General features: G+C 45.9%; 1 protein-coding gene across 4 annotated transcripts; it reads left to right on the top strand.

The window, feature by feature from the left end:
* Nucleotides 1-1,675: 1,675 nt before the first annotated feature.
* On the top strand, nucleotides 1,676-20,663 carry LOC144089693 (leucine-rich repeat and fibronectin type-III domain-containing protein 2). Of its 4 annotated transcripts, none has more exons than XM_077620787.1 (5): nucleotides 1,676-2,700; nucleotides 14,969-15,114; nucleotides 15,258-15,411; nucleotides 15,554-16,949; nucleotides 17,651-20,663. In XM_077620787.1, the coding sequence occupies exons 4-5, from the start codon at nucleotides 15,574-15,576 to the stop codon at nucleotides 18,645-18,647; spliced, it is 2,373 nt and encodes a 790-aa protein (XP_077476913.1). In that variant the 5' UTR covers nucleotides 1,676-2,700; nucleotides 14,969-15,114; nucleotides 15,258-15,411; nucleotides 15,554-15,573; the 3' UTR covers nucleotides 18,648-20,663. The 4 variants fall into 4 exon arrangements, with proteins under 4 accessions (XP_077476913.1, XP_077476911.1, XP_077476912.1 ...); XM_077620785.1 differs by having other exon boundaries at nucleotides 15,258-15,452; XM_077620786.1 differs by lacking the exons at nucleotides 14,969-15,114; nucleotides 15,258-15,411 and adding an exon at nucleotides 6,221-6,400.
* Nucleotides 20,664-25,136: the final 4,473 nt, after the last annotated feature.

Here is a 25,136-nt window from a genome sequence, read left to right as displayed (position 1 = left end):
AAAAACTGTTTGCATGTATTACTGTACGCCCTAGCTCAGGAGGTGATCAAGTGAACGCGAACTTGTCAAATATGCTAGTGCGGAAAATTCTGGAATAAGTGGAAAGACATGCGCCGTGGAATTCTATTTTTGAATCCAACAAATTTGACAGAAATGACTTGTTTTGTACTCAGAATTGCTCATTTGGACTACTGGGTTTGAAATTGGTATTTGGAAATGGAAAAAATGGTCTTTTAGAATGTCACGTTTGATTTATTTTTGGGGTTAGGGTTATGCCAGTGAGCAACATCATTTCATTTCATTTGATTTCATAGAGCAAGCACCATTTAGCCCTTTTAGCTCAGTCGAGCAATACGTAGCCACGCAAGCATCCCACGTTACAAGGAAAAACAATCAGAGCGTCCGTTCACCTACATTGTCCATCTCCTGAATATTTCATTCTTTTATTTCAGTTGGGAGCTCGTGTGCTGAATCACCAATGCCATTTTGCCATCTGTTAAACGCGTGCGTTGTCGTTGAAAGCGAAATTTAGGCGGAGCTAAAAAAAACAAACAAAACAAAAAAAAAAATCTCCAAAGAGCTTTTGCTTCGTGATATGCAGGCCGCATTTAACAAAAATGCCCCTGGAATGGACTGGAAATCCAAGAGCCACGGGTAATAACAAATCTCTCATTATACTTGTATGATGACAATAAAAGCATTCAATTCAATTCAATTGAATAATTGTTGACGCACGCACGTGATCCTACATCCTTGCGCTCCGAATAGCAATGACTTTAGTGTCGCTCGGTCCTTTTCTCAGCCTTTTGACCATGAAATGGTTGAAAGGAATACGTTCATCGCTCCCAGATGATTAGAAAGGCTCTGTGTTAGGCATCACCTCATTGATTTTGCTCGTAAAATCATTCCCCGGGGAAACATCGAGTAGTTTGTCCTTTGGTTTCCGGATTTGTTGCACTCTCAGGACTAAAGAGGCTTCTTTCGGCTGATGGAATATGTTTAAAAGATACATTCCCATTTGTGTCATATTCCAAAGATATTTCCCTCCAGAATGTAGGATACTTTAGGCTTACTGAAGCATAGTGCCTGCCACTATCTGATCATTGTGTTTGGCCAGAGAGTCTTCACAGGGAGATGAGGAAAAACAGTACTCTGTGGCCCCTGGTTGTTTGTAGTATCAACAACTGAGCTGTGTTCTGGCAGTTGTAAGAGCTGTTCCAAGAGAAACTAAACATTGTCAAACTTTTCCTGACCTGTTCCAATATCTTGTTTTGATGGTTCAAAGGAATTGTCATATCTTCAGACTCTCCATCTCAACAGATGTCCACGTTAAGACCCAACACTATTTGATTTCAAACCAGCCATTTGCCTTGTAACTGAAAGCCACTCACTTGTATTCAAATGAAGGCTTTAAAAATGGAGTCAGAGGGACGAGAGTTTTGCCTTTTCTCTTGTCAATAAAGAGAACCAATTGGTCATGGAAGCTTCAAAAATGTCTCGGCTATATTTTTGTCGACACCAATTTAGTTTTACGCAGCTGTGTATGATGACAATAAAGGCTTCTGATTGATTTGACTTGTCTCGCCAGATCATCTTTCAGAAGAAAGCAAAGAAGACCTGATAGTGACAAGCCACAGGTGAACTCCACGGGCAATCGCTCGGCCACGCGAACAAATTCTGCCAATTCAAACAAAAAACAATCCGTAACAGATGCATGAAGGGAATTGAAACGATTTGAGATACAAGCGCGGCACCAGGGGCAATTGGACTCCGTAGTCGAGGGAAGACCAAGAGCGAAGGGGAAGAAGCCGCCCCTTCCTGCTGCATTTCAACGAGAGCCCTATCCAAACGACGCAAAGCCGACATTGTTTGGTTGAACAGGCTCACCACACTACGACAAACAGATCGGCTACTTTGTTCCCGTGAATGCTAAATGCCGCTAAGAAGAGACTAATCCGCAGTCGCTCCTTAATCTGCCCCGCGCGCGCGCACGAAGACGCGCGCACACGCCCTGCAAAGCACGCAGAGCGAGCGAGTGTGCAACCCAACTGCGTCTTTTTACGCCGAGCCATTGCACGGAGGGAGCTCCGTATATACATATTCACGTACCCCCTCTCCGAGTTGGCCAAATGACGTGGCGGCGTGCTCAGCGTCCCACCTCGGAAATGCCTTTACACAGACGACAATATTTGAAGGATCGCACAGGTTGATTTTGGCCAACATTCGGGAGGAGGGAGACATTGGGCTTGCAGTAGACCGTACCTAAATGGATCTCTTTGCGTATAGTATTGACGTAAGTTCATAGAAAGACTGTCAATAGCTTGGTTATATTATTCGGAAGGAGAGCCGACACATTCTACTGGTCCTTCCCCTCCCCACTCCGAGGGAACACCTCAAATGCGACGCGACGCGACGCGACGCGACGCTCTTCGTCGCAGCTTGCTTGCCAGTGACATTTTTTTCCTGCTCCGGGAAGGAGCTCGAAGCAGGACGCGAAGATGCCGTTGCCGCCGCTGCTGGTGCTGCTGATGTTGCACGGGCAGCTGCCGCTTATTCGCTCGGGATCTCGCCTCGGGAGTAGATGGACGAAGGGAGCGGCCGGAGCCCAAAAGCAGGGCAAGCAGAGCAAGCAGAGCAACCCGAGCAACCTGAGCAAGCAGGGCCAGCCATTCCGTGGGCCGGCATAGTCGTCCTCCTAAGGTAAGAAAGACGCCGCTTTCGCTTCGCTGTACGTATGTGCACGGACGACACGATGTGTTTGGAACGCCGCATCGGGCATAGATTGATAGCCTCGCCTTCGTCGCCAATAGACGGGGGGGCATTTTGTTTTCTTCTCGACCACCAACGCTACCCCCTCCCTCCCTCCCTCCCGTCGCTTGGCTTCGAGATAATCACAGGTAAACCGATTGCAATGGGATCAGTTCGGCAACTGAGGTTGTTCGACTTTCGGAGGGGGTGTTTCAATCAGAGGGTTTGTTTGTTTGTTTTCACCCTCACTGCGTTTAAATGCGGTGCTGCGCTTCTCCATACTAATTTCGGGTGCGCTGGGTAGGGCTGGCTCCGATCTGTGCGCGTGCACGCGGAGTGGTGGGAAGAAATTGGAGAGGAGAGGAGAGGAGAGCGGTAGGGACGGAGGGAGGGAGGGAGGGAGGTTCGGCAGGGAGGGAGCTTTGGATCTCAATCACTTTTTAATACCCGTGTGATTATTGGGGCTTTGTCGCACTCTATAACCCAACGCCGCCGCCAGTGAGCCTCGTGGGCTGCTTTGAAAAGTTGAAGAAGAGGTATGGTCTACAAAGTGTTTGGCTGTATGGGGAAGCCTCTTTGGCAGACCGAAAGGCAGCAACATTTGGACTGCACATTTAACCCGCCTGCATCAAAAAATGCAAACAGACCCGCAGCAGCAGCAGCAGCAGCAGCAGCAGCAGCAGAAGCAGAAGCAGCAGCTTTGTAAAGCTGGCTGGCTTCTCTCGCTGGTGAACAGGGGGGGGGGGGGGCAAGGTCGGAAACAAAGATGCATGGGCTCCAGAGATATCCAATGAAGAGCTCGCTCCCTCGCTCGCTCGTCCGTCATGCCACTGCGCAGTGATAAGATTCCGGCTCTGCCGGGGATGTCACGGTCGTGAAGGAGCTGTCATATAAAGAGAAAAGCTTATCTTGGCAGCCCCCCAGGCAAAGGGGAGTAATATGGAGCAAAAACAGACAAATGCAAGGCCTCGTTGTCTTTGCCGTAGAGTAGTGAAAGTCGTGCGACGTGATCAAAAGCTCTCTTTAATGACACCGTGCTGCTTCTTATTTCAGCCTTGGGACAGTGGGCGCTTTTTCTTCTTGGAGGAACCCGGTCATTAGGGTGGAAAGGGAAGATTAGAATGGCCACGTCCATTGTAGAGCGCTAACCGCGCCAGCCGCCCACGCGGCCCACGCGGCCCAGAGATCCTCCGGCACCCGCCTTTGCTTGACAACCGTCATCCGTCCCCTTTCCCAGCCTCGGCACCCGCCTTTCACCGGCCTTTGCTTGACAACTGTCATCGGTCCCCCTTTACCAGCATACCCACAAGTGAAACGTGCAGTCGTCGGCGGCGACCTGCGTGCGAGCTCGCGTGAATAATTCAAGCTTTGGCGGACTGGGAAAAGATGGAGCCCGAAGCACGGGGAAGCCGTGCCCGGGTACCAAATGAACAGCATGTCTCATCTCATTTTCTGAACCGCTTTATCCTCGTTAGGGTTGCGGGGTTGGGGGGTAGCCGAAGCCAATCCCGGCTGTCTCCGGGCCAGAGGCGGGCGGGGGACAGGGTTATCGGTGGCCAGCCGATCGTCGCAGGGCACAAGGAGACAAAGGACAATCACGCACACTCGTGCCCATACCTAGTGTTCAATCAGCCTACCATGCATGTTTTTGGAATGTGGGAGGAAACCGGAGTACCCGGTGGAAACCCACGCAGGCCCGGGGAGAACATGCAAACTCCATAGGGTTGGACATGAGCTGGATTCGAACCCAAGACGCCAGACCTGTGTGAGGCCGACGCGCTAACCACTCGCGCCACCGGGCCGCCCTGAACGGCATGTCACTACTCGTTAATGAAAGTGTTGCTGCTGCTCAATCTTTCAAAGCTATTTTATTCTTTCACGGCTTCAAATGTCCACGCTTTTGTATCGACCACAAAGCTTTGCGTCACAAAGGCATCGGAAGCAAACGCTTCTCGGCTAGATTCCCAGTCTCGTAGTGGGAGATACAGGCTGATGGAGAGTACCTCGTACCTCGTGGAGGGAAGGAACCCTTTTCCCCAGGGAGAATCACCTCATTACCCTAGTAGTGCTCCTAAGCTTTGGATTTACAGCCTGTCACTCGCTCGGCAAAGCCTCGAATTAGCTTAACAGGGAGAGCCAGGCACGTGACCCCCAAGCTCACGTGGACAACGAGCCAATCTGGTGACGCTAAACGGCGGCGCCGTGCGAGGGTGGCGGTTAGGGTTAGGTTCTGCTCGCTTGACCTGCTGCACCAGAAGCTCAGGGTGGCTTCTGAAGTCCACTGCGTGCGTGCGTGCGTGCAAGCAAGAGCCGCTCCAAAATGTCCAAACGGTCTGAGAGCAAGCAGTTTGGTAGAAAAGATGACGTACGTAATAAAGCCTACGGAGTTCAGAGGTGTGACGTGACGTGACGTGACGTGACCCGTCAACATCTTTCTGCTCACGCATGTGAGAAAATCATCCATTAAGCCATTAGCACATTTTCAGCCACCGGATGTGTCGGCACACTTGCTCTGTGCTTCTCGCAATCTAAATGGGGCCGGGTCTGTCTGGCGACAAGCACATTTAGCCCATCATTAGCAACGTGCCAACATGTTTGTGTTAGCTAAGCTTGGTGGAATGCATCAAAACGTGCGTGAGTGTATCATTAACGGATGGCGATCACTTCCACTGCTCTTCTTTTTTTGCAATGTCACCAAGTCTAGAATGCTCCTTCAATGCTGGTCCTTTCTACGCATGGCCGGTTCGGGCTATCCCTCGCTACTGTCCGTATCCAACCGGGATAGCCGCCGGCGCCGGCGCGCCCGTGAGGATATCCAATGAATGGATTGGTCATCTACCTGCAAAGACTGTTTTGCGAGTGTCATTTGACCGCTCCAAACGTCCCTCAGCTGGCCGTCGCTTGCCATTTCCCGCTTTTCCATCAAGTATTGTCCGTCGCCTTTTATTGCTCGAAAGTAGCGGCCGATGCCCCACCCAACTTGACGATTGCCATCCGAAGTGGTTCGATGCATTGAAGTGCTCTTGAAGAAATGGCCTTTCAAAGAAACCACCGAGACGGTGGCTCGCTTGCCGAGTTCCATTTCTCTTTGGTAGAGGATAATAGCATTCGGATCCCTAGAGACGAGACAAAAAAAACAAGGAGTTGTAATCAATGGTACGCTTCCAGGAGAACAACAATAATGGTGGGTGGTCTCATGCTATAATTGCCACAGCTCTTCAGGTCACACTCGGCACTTACCGGCTGTGGGATGTCACTGCAGGCATTAAAAAAAAAAAGTGAAAGCCAAGTTTCTGCCCTTGTTCTAGGTAGGGTTGGACAGGTTGACTATTTGGGGGCCTTCACTTTTTGGTTGACCTGAAGTGATTTGAATGGCCTTCCAATTGTATCAAATCCTTTCCATTTTATTTTATCTTATGTATCTTCCTGGTAGCCTACTTGCTTTGTTTGTTTTTCATGTCGGCGGTGGCAGAAACGATCCAACAAATGCCTTTACTGCCGCGAACGCTCAACGGAGGGAGGAGCGCCGACTTTAATTGCTTCCCAACAGACTGGAGGCCCAGTAAAGAAAGCGGCCTGGTTGCAAAAGAAGCCAGATCTGATTGAGACCTAAACACAATGCGGCCAATGATGCTCTCTGCACCTCCTATATGTGCGTAGCCTCATCTTCACTCACAATTTCTATAAATGTGCAACACCGATGGCAATGTGTGATCACACGTCAAGTCTGCTGTGGCAAATCTTCTCGCGTTAACCATATCTGTGCTGAATTGGCCGCATTTCAGCTGGTGTGCCATAGCTTAGTCATGTATTTTTAGGCTATTGGATATAGCATCTGACCAAGGGACTGCAAGAAAGTGTGTGTGTGTGTGTGTGTGTTATTCTGTCTGTTAAGAATGTCAAGACAAATATGGTATTTTTCTCCTGTGATAGACTTTATGTGGCTGCTTTTTTTAATGTTTAGTGTTGTTTAGGTCTTACATTGTCTTCATTTTTCTCTCTCTCTTACTCACCTGTGTCATGAATAACCTAGAGACACACATCAGTTCCATCAATAGTCTACATCATTAGAAGAGTTTGAATAGAAGAACATCTCTGGGGACCAGCTCATCTCACTTGTGTGTGGATGGCGTGTTTAGCTGACATGTTTTATTAGGCCTTTTGTTTGGAATGAAAGCGAGTGGCCTGAAGGGACCAACTATCACATTCACACATTGGATATGCTAAACAAAATATCCTCTCTGGCAAAAGCTCTTTGTAATAGAGGCCTTTGGTTCCAAATGCAACATTACTATCTTGTTATAGATAGCCATTTTGATATGATATGATATAGCTGAGAATGTTGCTCCGCACTTTTGTGCCGCACCGAACTGAGCTTTGATGAGAAAAGTGTCGGGATGCTGAAATCCATGAATGCCTCCCGCAATCTCTATTTCTGAACTTGGCCCAGAACTGTCACCGTGGCAGACGGAACAGTAGCAAAAGTAGCGGGGATGAAAGATCAGGTGCAATTAAGATTTAGACCCCGACTCAACAAGAATATTTTGCTGCTGCTCCATGTGCTCCTGAAAAAAATAGCTCCCAGCTAAATGAGCTATTTCCATCAGGCCTGTTCTTTTTGGTTGCTGTTCTTCTTCTTATTTTTGGTGGGCCATTCTTCCTCCGTTTTGGAGACAGTTGGCCCTGCTGTGTATCTCATGCGAAACTTAGGACAACTTTGATCCCACAATGCATTTGAAGTGGCATCTGTGTGTGTGTGTGTGTGTGTGTGTGTGTGTGTGTGTGTGTGTGTGTGTGTGTGTGTGAGTGTGAGTGTGTGTGTATTTTTTTTGTCTTGGGTGTCGTTCATTCTTCTGAACTGCTTTATTCTTTGTGCTGGTCACAAGGGTGCCGGAGCCTTTCCCGGCTAACGACGGGCAGGGTACCTTCTGAAACGCTTGGCAGCCGGTTGAGGCTTTTTGCGTGTGGGGGATGAAATTCAGAATGTATGTTCAAATGTACTATGTATTTTCTACCCGTGTGGTAAGAATGAAAACATTTTCAATGGAAAGCCGTAGTCACATTTCACCTGACAGAAGAAACAATCATTGAAGAGCCCTTTAAACAATAAAAATAAAATGTGAAGACTTTCAATATGTATTACACATTTACTCCTGGACACCCTGATTGGCCAAGCTTAATCTGCGGGGCAAAATGGACAGCCCAAAATGGGGATGACATACTTGAATGTACCAGACGTTAGCATAAATATATGATCGTAAAGAGCCAAATCAATTCCCAGTCAATTTGCTTGCAAATGAAACGTGACTCGATTATAATAATGAATGAATAATCAGCCTGGTAGATGTAATAATAATGCCAATGAAAAAATAGAAATGCTATACGCCTCTTGAGTAATAAGAAGATGGAGCTCACAGAGCGCTTTCCCTGATCTTACTTGGAATCATTGATTGTAATCCCTCCAATTAAAGAGAGCAAATGGAGGCATCAAAATATAGTGCGTGGTGGAGGAATCCATGCATTAGAAATGAGCAATGCGGTTATTTGAACTTTGAAGTCTGTGCTTCTCATAAATTCACACGGTATATCTTTGTTTCTTTTGGCAAATGTTGTACTGCTACACACGTAATATATTTGCTCGTTTGGGTGGGACCAGAATCAGCATATAGGTGCCCCTTAGTTCCATTTTGGCATCCAGCATTTGCGTTTGCCTTCCACGAATGACTGGGCCTGAGATCTGGCTCAAGGGTGGGATTTTTTTCAAAGGTATTTATTTACTTATTTTTGCCCCATCCAATCAGTGAATTCCAAACTCGTATCTGGACCTGAGAGCGGCACGGCTGACTAGGCTCATCGCTAATATGAACCTTGCGTAGTACCTAGCGTTCCTTTTCAATGATTTGCGACAGAGATTTGGAGGCGTGCGTGCGTGTGTGTGTGCATGCGTGCGTGCCCACTGTTGTTGTATGTCTGACATTGATTCAAACAGGCTTGCGCCTACATGAAAAGATATGCCGGCATTTCTATAGGTGCCATCTATGAAATGGAAGCCTCCAGAGGCCGTTTGGAAAATGAATGAATCATTGGTCTTACACGACTCTCGTGCAAGAGAAGCCGTGCCAGCACAATCCAGGGACTACATGAGCCATGACTGACTACCTACGCATCCTTTTTAAGTCAAACGGTGAAGAGGAGTTGCTCGGTATTAGCTGGAGAGACGGGGATTATTTTTGGGATGGGATAGTAGCTCCATATTGGTTTGTGGGTTTGTTCTTCCGATTCACTTGATTCTCGAAACAGAATCCCAAAATGAGCATAAATAAAAACTCATGCATTGCCTGCAACTAATTTTCGGTGAGAAAATTCTCCATCTTTGTCAGCCCTCCACATCCCTATTCTTGTGTTGTTCTTCTACTGCCATTATTGTGCATCCCCTTACCCTGTGGTGTACATGGGCTTGGCGGTCTGGGCAGTTCCTGACATTTATTGAAAAAAATACTACCTGGCTACTACCGAGGTAGCCCACTTCCCGTCAAACTGAGAAAAAGACAGCACATACTCTGTACCCTTTGTTTCAATGCAACCGCAAACAAAGCAAGCGGGATACCGTTGATACGCAGTCGTATCAAATGGATCTAATTAATATACACCCTTCATGTCATAGTCTCCAACGTTAGCTCATGCAAATGTCGAACCGTTTTTCATTAGCCTCTTTAACACTGAGATGATGCTAAAAATAGAGTTGGCCCGCATTTGTCTTCATCTTTTGGGACAACTCAAGAGCTCTTTTGACAGAGACAATGGTGGGGGTGAAGGTAACAAGTCTTTATCAATATTGTACCCTTTTTTTAAAAGACCACATTTATTCCCGTATCATTTTGTACCAAAAAACTGAAGCAAAGTTGTCCCCCCGCCTCGTGCTGGGATAGGCTCCAGCACCCCCCGTGACCTTAGTGAGGGTAAAGTGTTTCAGAAAATGAAATGAAGAAAAAAATAAAATGAAAAGAATGGAAAAACTACAGCAGTTAAACCGCCATGGCAACTGGTGGTCACGCATCGCTCAAAACGAAACGGGAAGGCAGGATGGCGACGATTGGACCGAACCAATGCAATGAAACGTTATGAAACGTCCTACGAGGAGTACCGGCTATTGTCGGCCGTGGCTATTTCCCGCGACGGTTATCGTACGAGGTCTGGGCCAGGTCTTGTTTAGCTTTCTTTCTTTCAGCCGTGTTACTGTGTTTTATTGTCAGCGAGTCCAAATGGCTCTTTGGTGTTTGGCAGCCACTAATGTGGAGGAAGAAAGACTACGCAAATCCAGAAAGGAATATGTAGAGAAATGGAGAGCAATCTAAGATCAAAGAAAAGGGAGCCTACAATATGAGGGCAAGTGACACGACTCAAGTGACAAATCCCCTCGGGCTAATCGCCCAGATAAGACACACGCTGGTGAAATTCAAAGGCTGGTTGAGTGCTGATTGCTTGAAACAAACAGAGCAAGGCACGACCAAAGAGCGGGCTGAAGATGATTGATCATCCACTCAAAAGAAGAAGAAGAAGAAATGTCATGGAAAGTTGCTGGACAAATGAGCAAGTCAAAATGTTGACACTCCTCCTGCCCTTCAAAATGATGAAAAAGCTCTTTTGTTAGCTCTGGCGCACCGACCTAAAGAACCCTTACCAGGCTAATTATGACAATTACTAGGATGGTGCTTTGAAGGGGGTGGTCGTTTCTTTTGCGTCGGGGACTGGGATAAGCGACATGGCCGATCCCCGACCCATATGCTTTCCACGAGCTGAAGCTAGTAAGAAGAATAGCGTGGCGGCCTCTCCCCTCTCCTCCCCTCCCCTCTCACTCACATTTTACATGCTGGCCTAAAAATAAGTATCAGGAATGCGGTTAAGTGGCTTAGAGAGCCGAGAAGCTTCTCGCAAACGGTCTTACGCTTGTAGTACGGCGCCCGCCATTCCGCCGACATCCAGGCGCTCCGAGCGCTTTGACACCACTATACGCTGGTTGCGCTATCGATGGCGCGGCACTGCGGGCTTCGGCACTTTGCCCCGGGATACTTGGACCGGGTCGCCGGGGCGGAGAATCTAACCCGCAATCTCTGGCTTGGGGAATTGGATTGTATAACTTTATTCATCCCGTATTCGGGAAATTACGTTGTCACGGTAGCAAGAGGGTGAGGATGCAGAAATAGGAAAGGCATTTTAGACATAAATAGATAGGTAATAAGTAAGTTAATAAATAAGTACATGAATAAAAATATAAATAAATAAGCGTGTTGCTGAAAAAAAAAAAAAAAAATATATATATATATATATATATACAGTGGTACCTCGACATACGATCATAATCCGTTCCGAGACTGAGATCGTAAGATGAGAATTATTCGTTCGAAATTTTCGTCGTACCACGAGCATGTCGTATGACGAGCTGTTGTATCACGAGGTACTACTGTAAATCAAATGAATGATTAAAAAAAAAAAATGAATACGTGAAAAGATGAAGACAATATATTCTATCAGGTTCGAGTGATCTGACAGCCCAAAAGCAAATCTTATCATCCAGGGTCAGCCTATTGGTTTCATTTTCCACTTTAGGAAATTAGAGCACTTAGTTGATAATCATTTGTGTGAGTGAGTCTAGTGGGGATTTTTCGTTGTCCAACTATTCACAACTCCATTCAGGTGAGAGAATGGGTGCTTCTTCAACATGGCACTTAAGGTATTAGCAGATCATCTTAGTGACAGCCACAATTGGGATATTGTAGTCAATATTTTGTGAGCACTCCAAAACAAATGTGTGTAGTTGTTGACATTTCACTTCGTCCTGAGGCAAGAGTACCCGTTATGTCGCATGCTCTAGAGTGGGTGGGTGGGGTTTTGGTACTTAAAAATTCACTCCGTAGAATTGATTACAGCTTTGGGGTTAGGAATGACCCTTAACCCATGAGCTCATCTTGATCCATAACACTTTTAGAACATAATCACGTTGAAGCCAAATAGTGGAGTGAGGTTGCCGCAGCAGCAGCCCGTGAGTGACGTTCTCGCCACGGGTCTGTTTGCAGAGAGGAGAGGTTGAGAGGAACACCACGCCACAACACGGCGCCCGGCCGGTCCGTTGATGAGTTTGCCGTTGAAGGCGCCACGCGAGTAAGCGCAATAATGACGAGACGCACGACCTGTCCCCGCCACAGATATATAGTCGTGAAAGGCAAGACCGAGTCGTCCCTCGCTGCATATTCAATTCAAAAGTGCAGCCCGGACTAATGAGGGGTGGGCGGGCGCTCTACTGTTAAAGCGTCTGGAAAAAGGTTTTGGGATACCCGAGATTAGATTATTTTTTTTGTTCCAGTATGTTAGCACACACTGGACACGGCTGTTTCCCTCTATCACTCTGGCCATAATCTACAGTGACAGATATCGATGCCCCACAATATGTGGCTGGTACGCCGATACCTACGTCTCAATTACAGTGCGTGGAATTGTTGCTGTCTGAATTGCGGCTCAACGTGGACAGCTTCATGCTGGTTCACCCTCAAACAATATCTAGCCTCTCCAATCCCATTTAATACCCCGTGTTTGGAGGATTGAGAGAGATACATACTTGGCAAAGGCTAGGTGTATGTGTGTGAGTGTGTGTCTGTGGCTTCAAAACACCTCTCATTGCAGATTCAGGTGAGCAGGCATCAACCCTATTTTTGATATACCCTAGCTGCTCGACGGCAAAAGTGTTACCTGGTGGACGGTAATTGATGCCGTTTGCCTTATTTTCCTGACGTAAAAACACACTCGCACAACCCCGTCATCATCCGTCGACCGATTCCTCCTTGCCCCGACCCCGTTCAAGGGATGCGGACTGACCAACGCTCTCGACGGCTCAAAGGATTCCCAGATCCATTGTTTCAGGTCAGACGGCCCGATTCAGACCGGTTTGCAACTTCTCCAGCAAGCGCGAGCCAACGCTGGCGACAATGAACGTGAACTCACTCAGACACTCGACACTGATGCGGAAGGTGATGTGAATGACGAAGACAGCTACAACAGGAGAGGGGGGTGTTCGGGGTGACTTTATCCACGGCAACAACGCACTCGTAAACGAACAAACACATTTAAATGAACTTGGATTAATATATACAGACACACTCAAACATACGTTTAATGTAACTTTACACAAAACTGAATTCTAATTTTGTTTTGTTTTTTTACGTTCGTTCTGGGCGGGTTAGCTGTTTGCCACGCCTCCACCCTCACGTTCGCTATCGATGGGCAGTTTGCTGTTGTATTCCCTTCAAAATATTCCAAAAATGATGCACACAAATGTCCTCACAATAGGAGAACGCACGACCCCTTGCCAATGAGAAGTAATCTTGAATGAGCGATCGCGGGAGCTAACAGGCTAAGGAAGTAATAACAGGAAATGCAACAGCTGAGCTTACCCACGTATTGATTGTGGGTAATGAAGTTTTATTCAGAGAAAGGGTGCCATTGGCTATCGGTGTTGTGTGCACGAGTATACTTCATTACCCAGAAAGCCCTCTTTGTGCCCGCGCATGCGCGTTGTGCGTTTTCTGGTCCATGTGTAGCGGAAACTTGTCTGAATAAATCGTTCAGTGCTCGTAGATATCTGTTATACACAAAAGAGATGCGGCAAAAAATGACAGTGCGCTACAATGATAAACAGCCTCTCATGTCATGGCCACCTGGCTTGGTCACATCTCGAAATTTTGATCGTATCTAGGGCGAATTATCCGATGGAAATTTTCATCGTACCTCGAGCATGTCGTAGGTAGAGCCGATCGTAGGTCGAGGTACCACTGTATATATAATAGGCACATGCAATCCCCTCTAAAGGTAGAGAACGTACAATAGTAAGTACGCAAATGATACCAATCCGCCATGAAACTCCACATCTGGCTTTGAGGGTCGAAACGTATGCATACATCCCCAGAATTGATCTAACCACCGACCAAGTGTCATTGTGACCTGCCCACAAATAACAGAGGAGTGGATGGGTTTTAGTTGGGGTCCACGCCAAGAAGAAGAACCACGTGTGCGAGAATAGGTCCTCCCTCCGGGCGTTCAATGTGGAAAAGTTCCAATAGATTGTACAATCAATCAATCTGGTTCGTACTTTAGTCTGAGAACTCTTTTGACTGGGAGGCATGCAGATATTGAATGAACTTTTTAATCCCCGTATCTTTTTGGGCTACTAAATGCAAAGAAAAAGTGTCAGACCAAAAAAAAAAAAAAAAACCTAATGATGACATCCAGTTTTTCAGAAGGAAAATAGCGGCAGCTCTCTCACCCTCTTATCGAAGACTGCCAGACTGCCTACAACACCATCCCACACATAGCCTGGAGAGCCAATGCAATACGCAGTCATGCATTGGAAAGGAGGCAGAGACGAGGATATACATAGAAGATGGGTGGGGGTACAGGAGGTAAAATGGATTACGCTGCATAGAAAAGTCGATTGGAGCAGAGGGAGGCCCGAGCGGAAGTAGATTGATTGCTGCCATCCACAACAATTTCTTTATTCTGCAGATACGTCTGCGCTGCGAGGCTAATCATGAATGAAATTTCTTTGGAGAGAATGGGATTTGGTGCTGTCAAGACAAAACAACAACAAGAAAACTTTGGTTTTCTAACGTCTTCCCATGTCATATTTGTTGCATCGTTGGGGATGATGATGCCAATCTCCATCTATTACTTGCGTTGCAATGCCAATATATTGCACAGGCCCAGCCAGCAAAACGACAAAAAAACTAAATGGAATCAGTCTATACTTGTGCACAGAACATACGTACACGCGTGTCAACCATAAACCACCTTTCCATTAAACACTTGATGTCGCCCCCAATATTTGGTCCCTTGGTTAGTCAATCCTCTGATGTACAAACCAAAAATTCAAGATAAGACACATATTGTATCACTGGTGTTCCCTATCTTATGCACTGTGTTGGTCATACCACACCCAAAGATGTCCTATAAAATGTGTTCTATCACTTTTGTTTTCAAGCCGAGTATTGTTGCTCCAAAAACAAAGAGATGAGAAAACCTTTGTGGTTAAAAGAACTCAATTGAGTGCAGCAGTCCAATTTTATTATTATTTTTTTTTTAACAGTATGCCTTTTCCTCTAATGTACTGTGAGCCTAGATGTGCCTGTTGGTATTTCAGCAGAAGGCCTGACCTTTGCTTTGGCCAACGCAGGTGGTGTTTAAGCCTCGGAAAAGGCCACTAGGAGACGAGCGCCGACCTTAAACACTACGCGTGGTTCTTATTACCTTGTGTGGAGAAGCCCTATTCTGGGAAGGTCATCTTTTCCTTTCAGTCAGACCTACTCCACTATCTAACTGGTATGTAGCCCTCCTTTTTGGGCTTGAAATGTTAGGCCTTAATACGGTGCGTCCTCCTCACTCACTCTCTCCCTCCCTCTTCTCTGACACCGGCCGTTCTGGTGTCTTGGCTCACTACATTTAGCAAGCTTTTTTTTTTTTAGGCTTCCTCGAGCTTTCTAGCTGGGAATTGCGTCCACCGACTAATGTACTCCTAGTCTTTCTTCGAGATGCGCCCGACCCGTTGAGGTCTGCCCTTCCACTCTACAAAATGAGCCACATTGTCACGTGGTGCCAGAAGATGGCCTCTGCTGCAAAGTACTAGATAGTTGTTGTCATCACCGTCGTCGCTGTTCCAAGTACAGCCGCTGAGTAGAATCACCAATCTAATTGCACATCCTAGAAGGCCTGCCTACCTGATTGAACCCTTCTTTCTTTTTTCCATTGTCCTTTTGTGCAGGTCCTCTTTGATGAACTAAGATGGACAAAGTGGTCGCCAGTCTCCTGCTGCTGGGAATCACACTGGCAATGGTCAGCGCCTGCCCTAAATACTGCGTGTGCCAGAACCTGTCCGAATCGCTGGGGACGCTGTGCCCGTCCAAAGGGCTCCTTTTCGTCCCTGCGGACATTGATCGTCACACGGTGGAGCTACGACTGGGTGGCAACTTCATCCTGAAGATCACCGCCCGAGATTTTGCCAACATGAGCGGCCTGGTCGACCTCACTTTGTCCCGCAACACCATAGGCGCAATCCAGCCCTTCTCCTTCATCGACCTGGAGACCCTGCGATCGCTTCACCTCGACACCAACAGATTGACCGACATAGGACCGGATGATCTGCGGGGCTTGATCAATCTCCAGCACCTGATCCTCAACAACAATCAGCTGAGTCGCATCGCCAAAACGTCCTTTGACGACCTTTTTTTGACCCTGGAAGATCTGGATTTATCCTATAACAACCTACGCAGCGTGCCTTGGGAATCCGTCCGCAAGATGGTCAACCTCCACCAAATGAGTCTGGATCATAATCTTCTCTCCTTCATCGCGGAGGGGACTTTTACAGACCTGGAAAAGCTGGCTCGTTTAGATCTCACCTCCAACCGCCTGCAAAAGCTCCCGCCGGACCCCATTTTTGCACGCTCCCAAAGTAGCGTGGGCATGAGCACGCCGTACGTAGCCCCGCTCTCCCTGAGCTTCGGCGGGAACCCCTTGCACTGCAACTGCGAAGTGCTTTGGCTGCGGAGGCTCGAACGAGAGGACGACATGGAGACGTGCGCTTCTCCCGCCAGCGTGAAAGGCCGTTACTTTTGGTCCGTACGCGAGGAAGAATTTGTCTGCGAGCCTCCCCTGATTACGCAGCACACAAACAAGTTGCTGGTGCTGGAGGGCCAACCGGCCAGTCTGCGCTGCAAGGCGCTCGGCGATCCCATGCCAACCGTGCACTGGATCGCCCCCGACGAACGGCTGATGGGCAATTCGTCTCGAGCGACGTTGTACGAAAACGGCACCCTTGAGATTACGATCACCACGTCCAGGGATTACGGAACGTTTACTTGCATCGCCGCAAACGCCGCCGGGGAATCCACCGCCTCCGTCGAGCTCTCCATCGTTCAGCTGCCTCACCTGAGCAACGGTACAAACCGCACCACGCAGTCAAAGTCGGGTCTTTCGGACATAACCGGCTCGACCAAGCTGGCCAACGGCGAGCCCAAGACGCTCCCGGAGAAGGCGGTGTCGGTCTCGGAAGTGTCCGCCGCTTCGGCCCGGATTAAGTGGACGGTGGGCAAGACGACTCCAAAAGTCAAAATGTATCAGCTTCAGTACAATTGCTCCGAGGACGAAGTTCTCGTTTACAGGTGAGAAAGGAAAGGATGGAGCCATCGCACCATAGGGCAGAGGTCTCCAAAGCGTTCCTCTGAGGGCCGCCGTGGGTGTAGCTTTTTCTCCCAACTGATCCAACACAAACCGTTGAAGCAATGAGGTTTCTGCTGAAACAAGAAGCACCTGACTGCAATCCCCTGATTGCACTTGTAGGATACCAGATTGGTGGAAAGGTTTCCTTTTTCAGGTTGGAAAAAAGAAAACCCACACCCACTGCAGCCCTTTCTGGAATAGTTTGGGGATCACTGCCATAGGTTGGGGTTAACCCAAAACAGCCTTTGATGGAGAGCTAGCCAATGAAATGCCATGACGGAGAAGATTTGACCAGAGCGAAAAAAAGTCAATGAAACCTTTTTGCCGTGAACGTTTTCATTCAAAGCATTTATGACCATTTGACGCTTTGTACACATTATGATCAAGTTGCTCCATTTGTCTGTATGAGCAAATAGCTACAAGCGGGGCAATGATTCTCGTTGGTCAGAGGCACCCAAAGCAGAATTTTTGCTTCCATTAGGATCAAGTTGCTCCATTTGTTTGTATGACCAAATAGCTACAAGTGAGGCAAAGATGCCCGCCCGTTCAAGCAGAATTTTAGTTTCAGGGATGCTATATTGATTGATGTCTGCATGGCGCCGTGTCCGAAAATGCCTGTCTTTTTTTGTCTGTCTCTTCCTAGGATGATTCCCATGACTAACAGAGCCTTTGTAGTCACCAATCTCGTTCCCGGGATGCAGTATGATTTGTGCGTATTGGCCATCTGGGATGACAGCGCCACCACCCTCACGGCCACCAACGTCGTGGGTTGCGTCGACTTTGCCACCACTGACGACTACCCCCAATGCCAGTCTCTTCGCGGTGGTTTCTTGGGGGGCACCGTCATCTTGGTCATCGGCGGCATCATCGTCGCCACGCTTTTGGTGTTCATCATTATCCTCATGGTGCGTTATAAGGTGAGCGGCGGCATCCAGACCATAAAGTTACCCACGGTAAGCAACACTTACTCTCAGACCAACGGCGGTATGAACAGGTTCAACGGCGCCCCGCCGCAGGTCAAATCGGCATCAGCCGTGGTGGTCATGCGTGAGGAAATGGTGGAATTTAAATGTGGATCTCTTCAGAGTAGTATTTCCTCCTCTTCAACCTCCACCAACTCGCTGGAAAGTCAGACGGGAAGGAGGACCGCCGACTGCTACGGCACGCCAGGAGCGGAGTCCAGCACCCTTCCACGCGGCCATTTCAGGAAGCACAGGCACAGACCCCAACCCAACCTGGACCACCTTCTGGGGGCCTTTGCCACAATGGAGCTGCGAGGCTTAACCAGGGACAGTCGGGGTGTCCCCGGCGGCCCCTCGCCCGCTTCCGACACCACCAACACGGGAGCCGTCGTGCCCCTATCCGACCGAGAACCTCTACTGGGAAGAGCCGAGTCCACCACCGTGCTGGGCCGTCTCTTAGGGCTACCTCAGGATGGGAAACCCAAAAGGAGCCATTCGTTCGACATGGGTCACGTCGGGGCCACGCAGTGCCGTGGCAGCAGCTACCCTCGCAGGATCAGCAACATTTGGACTAAACGCAGTTTGTCAGTTAATGGCACGCTGCTGCAGTACGATGACAGTGAGGACGATAAGACGAGTTTGGAGGGCTCCGAGTGGGTGATGGAGAGCACGGTTTGAGATTTATCGGGCCAATTGCACTGGAGAGGACAAGACCATTGTAGGTGAACTCAATCAGGGGTGGCGAACACGCTGCTCCCGGCCGGCCAAGACCAATGCGGCCCTCTGCCTCTTATATTTTGTATATACCGTGGCTCCTTGCCTCGCGTCATCGTTCTCTCTTAAAACACACTCAATGTCATCAGGGTACATTCCAAACAAATAATAAATTATATTTCCCAAAAATCATTCGTCAGATTGGATTTTTTTTTTTTAAATTATATGCTGCGTCTGACCTAAGGTGTGGCTCTTTGACTCTCATAGTTTGACATTTTTTGCTCCTTGCGTCTAATTTGTTCGCCACCCCTGAACTAAATGATCAACTCAAGCACAAAAGGGGATACGTGCTCCAGTCCATGGCTAAGACAAGTTCAACCGGGTCATTTGTCAGCAAAACCTAAACGCGGACCGTCGGAGTCTGACTGTATATACAAGATTGTTGGATCTCACCGAAGCGGCCCGCCCCCACTTGGGACACGAGAGCGGGACGAGCAAAGAGAAAAACGAGAGCGCCAATTTCCGAGCGGATTTACTGGATCTTTTTATCAAATGAATTGACTGCCAAATGGATTTGCCGCAGCTATGGCGAGCGGGCGGGCGGGCGGGATGTACTTCAATGTGAGCCGCTGCGTGAAATAGGACTGCTGGCCCTTGTTCGTCGAAGATCGCAATGGGGAGAAAGGCCATTTAGGCCCTACTTTCATCAAAGTTTTCTATCATTTATACAATCTCTTTTCTTTTTCTAATCGATGCATCGGTTGACAGTGGTGTAGCTCGGCGATAATGGTTGGCCAGCAGGATCCAAATATCAGAAAAAGCTGCCGGAAGCACATCAAATTATATTGGCTCGCTAGGCTGGGAAATGAGTATTTTGGGGTCATTTGCAATCTGCTCGCTAAATGACAAGGGTCCAAGTAGGACACGTCTACTTGTTTGCACACCATTGAAAGAAATGTAGCACAAAACAGGTCCAATCACAACGAGAACCAAGTGATCCTTCTTCACTTTTGTTTGGTTGTACTCCATTTGTACGATGGTCAGATGAATACTATAAGGAACATGATTTTTGATGTTTGGGCAGGGAAAGCAAATGCAAAGTGGCGTGAAAAGAAAGAGGATGGCAAAGAAAGGGTTTTTGCTTTAGAAATTGTTTGATTCGATTCATCCAATGACCATTTCATCATTCGTTCACTTTTATTCTGAGCAGTAAATGACATTTACTTTGTTTATTGGCTATTCAGAATGACAGACTATCATATGGCAACTCCCTATGTTGATGCCTTTCTCAATACATTTTGCTGCATCTGAGTTGATTTTTTTTCCCATTGTTTTGATCCCTAGGTGTAGCATTCTGTATATTGGAATATTTTGTACAAATAACTGAGTGGAATGTAAAATTGGGGGGAAATCATGTGGTGGTGTTTTCCTTTGGTTGCAAGCAAACAGTGAAGGTGCTTTACTGTGGTGTACTAACTTAGTTGTTTCTCGCTGACTCCGTCAAATGGGAATTTCCCACATATGCAAGAAGTCATTTCAAATAGGATTTTTTTTGGAAAAAAAAATCTACAATGCATTGTTGAAAAAAAGGTGAAATGACATTTTCGTTCTCTAATTAGCATTGACCGTGATTGCTAAATTAAAGTCAAGCCCTAAATTACTGTGGATTATGATACCTCTCACCTCTACTAAAGTTTAGGTGAAATAAAAAACATGCAACTATAAGAGCCCCAAAAATATCATCAGTGTTAAGATACATTTGCATTTTGTGAAAAGACAATTTAACCTCCTAGTTCTATTTGTGTTTTCTTGTTCCGTTCCTTTTCACGGGACTAAAAATACAATTCTGTGTGTGTGACCTGACTTAGTCATGACTCTCAGATTTGATGATTAGAAACAGAAAATCATGTCTCGACGCATTTTTTCTAAAAAGAATATATATATATATATATATTAAAAAACTTCATACATTTCTGTGAATGTTGTGTTTTTACTGTATCATTCTCCCCTTATTCTTGATTTTCGTGTAATATTACAAGATTGAAGTAATAATAGAAGAAAATAATACATAATGTTAATAAGATTTAACAAGTCATGGTGTTTTTATCTTTCGTGAACCAGAAGTTGTTTGGTCACAAAGACATCGACTTTTGGTGACATGGCAGAAAACTACTTGCCGCGCAATATTATTAGATTTTAATAATATTGAAATGAACTGTTATAATTTTTTTAGATTAAAATAAAACATTGCTTATTTTTACATAAATCAAAACAGAGGTTGTTCGAGATCTGCAGACATCAACTTTTTGCAACAATGGTCAGTGTGAACATTTGAATTATTTTTTGGAAGGTTTATTTGATTCCTGTTGATAAAGGTTTTATGAGAATGACTTTATATTGTTAATTTTAAATTATAAGATTTTCAGATGGTGGTGTGCTTTGAGATTTTTTTCAAATAAAAAAAGGACTGCAGCTTTAAGGGGTTAGTTTACAGGTTCTTCTGCAGACCCTTAATCACGTGACCTACGAGTCCAATTGACGACATGCGCGTATCCCCGGTGTGCCCCGGACAAGCCGTCACGCGTGGACGCCACATTTGAACTCGTGTCAAGTAAGTTTTCTCTTGTAATTGATTAAAGTTTTTCTCATTTTGGCGTATTACGGCACGTTTATTTGGCGTTAGCATCTTTTGCTGAAACTAGTTTATTCGTAGGCGTGATTGATGACATGAACCGGATTGTTAATTCGTTCCAACACTCTGAAAAAACACCAAAAACAGGATATTGGATAGGATTTTTATTTTATTTATTCTAATACGCCATCTATTAACAAAGAAACACATAACTAGTGATGTAATATTACTAAAATGTGTTTAATAGTACTAAAATTATACGGATTTCGAAGGGGAAGAGATAGAGAGACGGACAGAGAGAGGGGGCGTTAATTCGTTCCCACCCTCTGAAAAAACACCCAAAACAGGATATTGGATTGGAAAAATGTTTTATTTCTTCTAATTCACCATCTATTAACAAAGTAACACAAAACTAGTGGTTTAATATTACTAAAATGTGTTTAATAGTACTAAAATTATACGGATTTCAAAGGGGGAAGAGAGAGAGACGGGGGCGGAGAGGGGGGGGGGTGCGCTTTTTGCACGGCAACACGCTCGTTTCATAACATATATATTTTTAAATGAACTTGGATAACGATGCAGACACACTCAAAAATAAGTAATCTAACCTTACACTAAACATAATTCTAATTTTGTTTTGCATTTTTATACCTTCCTTGTCCCGGCCGGGTTGGCTGTTTGCCCCGCCTCCAACCTGACTTTCACTATCGATGGACTGTTTGCTTTTGTATTCCCTTCCAAATATTCCGAAAATGATTCACACAAATGTCCTCACAATAGGATAACGCACGACCACTTGCCAACGAGAAGTAATATATACTCCTCGTAATAGCGATCGCTCCGCCATTCGCACTGACGGGGAAAAAACACTGAAAAAAATGCAACGCTCCGCCCAGTGCTCATAGATATCTGTTATACACGAAAGAGATGCGGTAAAAAAGACAGTGTTCTGAAATCATAAACAGCCTCTCATGTCTTGGCCACCTGGCTTTCTCCTATCTCGAGATTTGTCTCGTATCTAGAGATAATTATTTGCTCGAAATAATCTCGAATTGCTCGTATGTCGGGGTGCTCGTATGTCGAGGTACCACTGTATAGTGTTAATTTTAAATTATAAGCTTTTCAGATGTTGGTGTGCCTTGTCATTTTTTCAAAGTAAGAAGTACTGCAGCTCTAGATAGTTTGGGAAACACGGGGTTACTTTACGTTCTTCTGCAGACCCAAAATCAACGCCACGTGTGGACGCCATCTTTGAAGTCGTCTCAAGCTGTCGTCTAATGTAAGGTTCTTGTAATTGATTCATGTTTTTCTCCGTTTTGCGTATTCTGGCACGTTAATTTGGCGTTGGCATCTTTTGCTGAAACTAGTTTATTCGTACCCCTATTGAATCGTTGTGTGGAGGAAACAAATGGTGGAGCTGTGGTCATGCGTGTTTGCGCTCTAACTGCAGGGATCGGAGGGACTTGAGGGTATTACCGGGGTCTGCAGGGCTCGTGGCTGTTCCGGGAGCCAAAGGAGAAAAAGTAGGTGTCTCATCGCCATCAAATTTATTTTGAAATGACTTCCTACTGAGACACCAATCTGTTTACAGGGCAATCCAGGCGAACCTGGACTTGACGCGAGTGTCAACAGAAAACTCGGACGCGGATCGTTCTGAATATCATCCATAAACGAAGCCCTCTGACTTTTTTCCAGGGCTTCCCGGGCCTGATGGGGGAGAAAGGCGACCGGGGGGAACGAGGCGATAAGGTTGGTACGCAAACACCAACGTTAAAGGTGTAAAAGTGGGTTTTATGTTTGGTTTGACCGTTTATGTCAAAATAATGACTAGATTCTGAAATTTGTGCATTATTGTTTTTGGGCTCTAATTACTGGAGAGTCTTTGGGTTAGGTTTAGTGAAGTTTAGTTAGGGTTCTATTAATCCATTGAAAAAAACAATCTAAATGTTATTTCTAAAATGTTTCCTTTTTGGCCTGGTTCTACCTAAGAGTGCAAAGATTAGAAAACTTCCTTACTTGTCAGTCTCTTTTTAGGACACCAGAAAATCCTTTTTCCCCCCCATGGTTTTATAGATTTTTTTTAAATGCACTGTATTAGAGGCACAAAAATTGTAATTCCATGTAAATATTGTCACTGCACAGGGACATGATGGGCTCCCCATACCAGGCTGCTGGCACAAGGTGAGAAATAACAGCTTACTATAGAAATATTACATTACTAACTGAGACAATCACTCAAAAGACTGATTTTGCTGAAATGCATATCTTTATGCGAGCGGGTAGTTTTAACATTTGACTGTAATGCAAGCAGCAGATGAAAATGCTACTCACTAGATGATAATAACTAACCTCGTATCTCTTCTTTTGCAGTGATGACTGACTAATCAGCCGCATGGGACTTGAACATATGGTTTTAGTATATATTGGAACTGACGACCAACAACTTTTCACTTTTACTTTTTTGAATAAGCATTCAATTGTAATATATTGAAACATGGACAACGCCACTGAATTGTGAGAAGCCCTGAGAACATAGTTGCCAAGTGCGTGGAATACGTAGCAAAGTGCAAGTGGGACGCTTTGTTTTGAAGGGCCAATCCAAGCCTAACTTCATTACTAACAAAGTCTGACTTAACGGGCCCGATGGATAGATGCTCGCTTGGCTGATCATTTTGGCTCATTGTGTGCTGTGACGTCGACGGCACATAAGGAGGGATTTGCGGCATGTTATGGTTTGAGCCATCCCTTCTTAGGCTTTACTTTATGGAAAAGGTTTCCTTAGCACACTGGTGGGTCAATTTAATGAGGGAGAATGATGTTTTGAAAGCACAGTTTGATAGACTTTAGGCCGTTCATTTACGATCGCGGCTGTGGAAATGGATGTCCGCTCACGTTTTCCATTCCTAGTCATTTGACGCTTATGGAATGATTTGGAGGAGCCGTTGTTACAATATTCAAAATAAACCGAGCAAGCCGATGGTGTGCGGTATTTGATTGGTTTGCTTTGAAATATCTTATCATTTGCCATTTCCAGACAGAATCCTGATCTCTTAATCTTCAATGAAGCCATTTTTGTTCACTCTTGCTGCTGACTTTTGTTTTATTTTTTGTAAAAAAATAATAATATGAGTATTTTTAAGTGTGTGATGGCCTCTGGGCTAGAACACCTTTTTTCCATTTATTATACTGTATGTTTGCCAAGAATGTTTTGAACGCGGCACGATTAAAGAGAGACAAGATGAATAGAATTATTTGGCAATGTGTACACAAAGACTTTTTAATCATTAAACTGAAGGGAAGTAACATTTCACATTTCAAATAGTCAAATAACCAACAGTAACTTCCAGAAGAGCTGTATCTGTTTCGCAAGAAGGCTAAATCACTGACGTGTCCAGGAGAAGCCATAAAAAAGAGGAGGCAGGACAGCTCCTTTCTTTCTTTCTCCGAGGAATGCACCATTGGGGAGACCAGGCGCCCCAAACCCCAGGAACGACGGACGCCAGATGATGAACGGCTGACAGGACGGAAGACGCTGGCCCTTTCTTTCTCCTCAAGTTGCACCTTAGCACTTGCAGGAGAGAGAGACTTCAGCATTCTATCACACCTTTGCTAAGACTAGGATCATAGAGAGTTGCTCCTCTGTCTTGGACAGTAAATTATGGCATGGAATTTTAAGAATTGCAGGGTCAATAGGTGAATTAATAAACAGAGTTCCTTTAAACTGGTGGGTTTTGGTAGCTCCAACAAGGTTAACAACCACTGGTCTCCTGACCCCAAAAGCCTGCCATTCTCTTTGTTTAAAAAAAAATATTTGGCCACTT

The sequence above is a fragment of the Stigmatopora argus genome, chromosome 15 (genome assembly GCF_051989625.1).
Source record: "Stigmatopora argus isolate UIUO_Sarg chromosome 15, RoL_Sarg_1.0, whole genome shotgun sequence".
Classification (NCBI taxonomy): Eukaryota; Metazoa; Chordata; class Actinopteri; order Syngnathiformes; family Syngnathidae; genus Stigmatopora; species Stigmatopora argus.
The sequence above is the reverse complement of the archived record's forward strand: the minus strand, read 5'-3'. Positions and strand labels throughout refer to the sequence as shown.